Here is a 3,314-nt window from a genome sequence, read left to right as displayed (position 1 = left end):
TCGCGACGTAAAGAACAACTACCTGAAGCGTAGCTTCAGTTACAGCGGCGCTTCTCTATGGAATGATCTTCCAGAGGAACTTCGCACTACAAAATCTCTAGACATCTTCGAGAGAAGTATTAATAAATGGTTCTCTGCATCGGACTCCTACACGGCAAAAATGTAAAACCAGTAAATTTAATACTTTACATGTGATGTATTTCTTTTATTCTATTATTGTACCGATATTTTTAACGTGTAATAAATAAAGCTTTCACTCACTCACTCCCCCTCCTTCCTCTCGCCCCTCCCCCCGCCCTCCAAATACACGCACAAACCAATAATACACTCCTTATCCGATCTCTACCACTGACTCTAATTTAATTATTTTCCTTCAGCCTGTGGCCCGGATTATCAGCTGCTTTGCCTTGAGATGCATAATTATTATAGAACACAACATAATTTGCCGCCTTTGAAATGCGAACCGGAACTGCCAACATCAGCCCAGACGTGGACTGTTCAACAGGCAGCAGATGGCAAAATGTACCACTCAGAATGGACAGACAAGTTTACGGAGAGCATTTCTTGGAAAGGCTGGGGATGGGAAGGAATGTGGAAGATGGAGGGAGGCAAACCAGCGGCGGTAAGAGGTTGGTATTCTGAAATCAAGAATAGCAACTATAACTACAAAACTGGCAAAGCTTCCAGCACTGTTGGGCATTTTCAAGCGGTAGTGTGGAAAGGAGAGACAAAGCTAGGATGCGGGCTCGCCATCAAACCGAATGATGGCGCTTACGTCACTGCACATTACGCTCCACCCTCTCATACGAGCATGGACAGGGAGAAACTAACACCTCAGAATGTAAAACCAAGAAAACGGCAAGGTAAATGGGCCATTCTGGAATTACGTTGTGCCTCTTGGTGCAAAACCTTTCATATCAAAATGAGCTTGACTTGCGTGAAAAAGAACATCATCCATATGGAGACTCGTTTTAACACAGAGGTCGCAAAAGCCGACTCGGAAGTGACCTTTTGAAACAGATGTAGCATAAAAGACATAAAAGAATACGGTAGTCCAAATTGGAATTTAACTGAGCAGAAAACTCACGTTCATTTGAAAAATAATCAGTGCAATAATTAAACGTTTTAAGCAATAGCACTTACAATCATTTCGATGGAACTGATCGAATACTGATTTTATCACTGACAGAAGGTATATTTCGTTAGTGAAGAGAATAATTAATTGCCACTTAATTAGCTTTACAGTTTCTTTATTTCTAGTTACTGCCGGTAAAATTCGTTCGAGGGAACGTGTTGATCGTTTTGGTGATTCGGCAACTGAGGCACAAATAGCACCTTTTGTAACACCTGCGATCTGCTTTGACAAAGGATGTTGCTATGACGACATGTACATGAGCGAACCGGATACGTTGTTTGATATGCCGCCAGGAAGAACATGGTGCTTTAAGAAGAGGGAAGCAAGGAGCCCCTTAAGAGGTGCCCTTTGTAATTTTCAACTATGTCCATTTGGACCAGAAAAAATTAAATTCCTCAAACTTTCTCAGATGAATGGTCTAGATAAGTGATTAACAAAAATATAACTTTCAGTTCGATTCGATTCGTATTTTAGCGCTGGGGCCACCATCTTGGTTTTGCCCCTCTGAGAGGGTTTTAGGGCACATTTTTAACAATTTGCCATACAAAGAAAACGATCTAAATCCGGGTAAAAACCCTTTATTCGAGACAAGCAAATGTTTCTTGTTACATCGAGAGGCTTTTTTGGCAATTTGATCATCACCTGATTTTTCTACAGAATTTTAAATTTCTTCCCTTTCGGACTACTCATGAAGCGCCACAAAAAAGGCGAAGTTTAAAGGAAAATATCGCCAAAAGTACATCACTTGAGATCCCAAAACTACCCTCCACTTAAAGAGCAATGTCTCACCTGTAAAAACATGTAATAAAATTTTGGGGCAGTTAAAACTGTAAAATGTTAGAAGAAGAAGAAGTTTAAGCTGTGCTTTTGTCAACAAAGACCGCCGTCCTAATTAGCATAATAACGTGAAAATAACGATGCACAGAGAAAATAATGATATATTTCGCTTATCTCGCGACATGTCGACAACTGGATGTTCCACGATGCCTCATGTTATATTTCCAGTATGTTTCAGCCACATTTTCGGTGATTAGTGTAGGAAATCACTCTCAGACATCGCCACGGTTAAGCAGATTTCAACTCTCCGAAGCCCGCTTCATAACATCTATCAATATTATTTGTCTTTCGCCTCATAAGCCGCCGTTTACAAGAAGTTTAACAATTTGCTGAGATCCTAACTGACCCAGAAGTCTGTTAGCAACCTTTAAAATCCTCCTCTTAATCGAGGATTCTCATCAAGAGCTCGTTTAAGCTCAGTTCTGTATTGATCTGTTGTGCACCCGCCATTATTCCACAGATCGCGTTACATTTGACAAATGCGCATTCCAACGGGTAGGGGTAGGGTGGGTAGGAAGTGAAAATGTAACCGACATTAAAGCCATTTTACGCATTTCTGTGGCTAAACTAGTTACTGGCTTTCCCAGAATGATTTCAACATGAGCTTCTGCTTGCAGGTATGTTCTAGGTTGTTTTTGCAAGGTAGGTGGGGGGGGGGGGGGGGGGGCGTCGTGTATTTAAAAAAAACAAGAAAAAAGAAAACGTTAGACAGTATCAGGTCAAAAGATTATGATCTGTGTATCTTGATCAGCTTTATCAGTTCATCAGTGAGGCCCTATTAGGGGTTTTCAGGATACTGGATATTTGGGTAAAAAGTTAATAGGATGCAAGCAATTTAGGGGAAATATTAATGGGGTAGAGCATGTTTAGATCAGATAAAACATGACATTAACTGAGTAGGAAATCGTTGAGCTGGATTTAACAGGATACAAGATATTTAGGACAAAAATTATCAGGATAAGGGATACACCGACACCCCCCCCCCCCCCCCCCTCCAACTCTGGGGCCTCAACAGTGGTCAGCTATTTAGGATAAAATAAATGTATGTCACGGTGTAATATGAAAGGTACTTATATCACGGTGTAATATGAAAGTTTTTTTCAGATTTTAGGGGCTTTAAGGTTAGGTAACGCAGCTCCTTGTTAGTAATTTCGAAGCTCACACTTGTTACACTGAATAGACAGATAAAGACGGGGCTGGAGAAATAAACAGAGAATGAAATGTGTCCCGAATTCTGTACCGTTTAACACGAATTTCTTACATGGCAACCTTTGTGTCTGCAAAGAGATCGAGGCACAACATTCCACACTATATTTGTAAACAACTATCCTAATCTCATTGA

The 3,314-nt window shown here is 40.7% G+C and overlaps 1 protein-coding gene across 1 annotated transcript; it reads left to right on the top strand.

Annotated features, from left to right (window-relative positions):
* Positions 1–367: 367 nt before the first annotated feature.
* Positions 368–1,050, top strand: LOC145498522 (Golgi-associated plant pathogenesis-related protein 1-like; the record flags this gene model as incomplete). The annotated part of the gene is made up of 1 exon (XM_081478441.1): positions 368–1,050. A coding segment is annotated over one exon (648 nt), but the record flags the coding sequence as incomplete, so codon positions are not given.
* Positions 1,051–3,314: the final 2,264 nt, after the last annotated feature.

Source organism: Orbicella franksi, chromosome 9, assembly GCF_964199315.1.
Source record: "Orbicella franksi chromosome 9, jaOrbFran1.1, whole genome shotgun sequence".
NCBI lineage: Eukaryota > Metazoa > Cnidaria > Anthozoa > Scleractinia > Merulinidae > Orbicella > Orbicella franksi.
The sequence above is the reverse complement of the archived record's forward strand: the minus strand, read 5'-3'. Positions and strand labels throughout refer to the sequence as shown.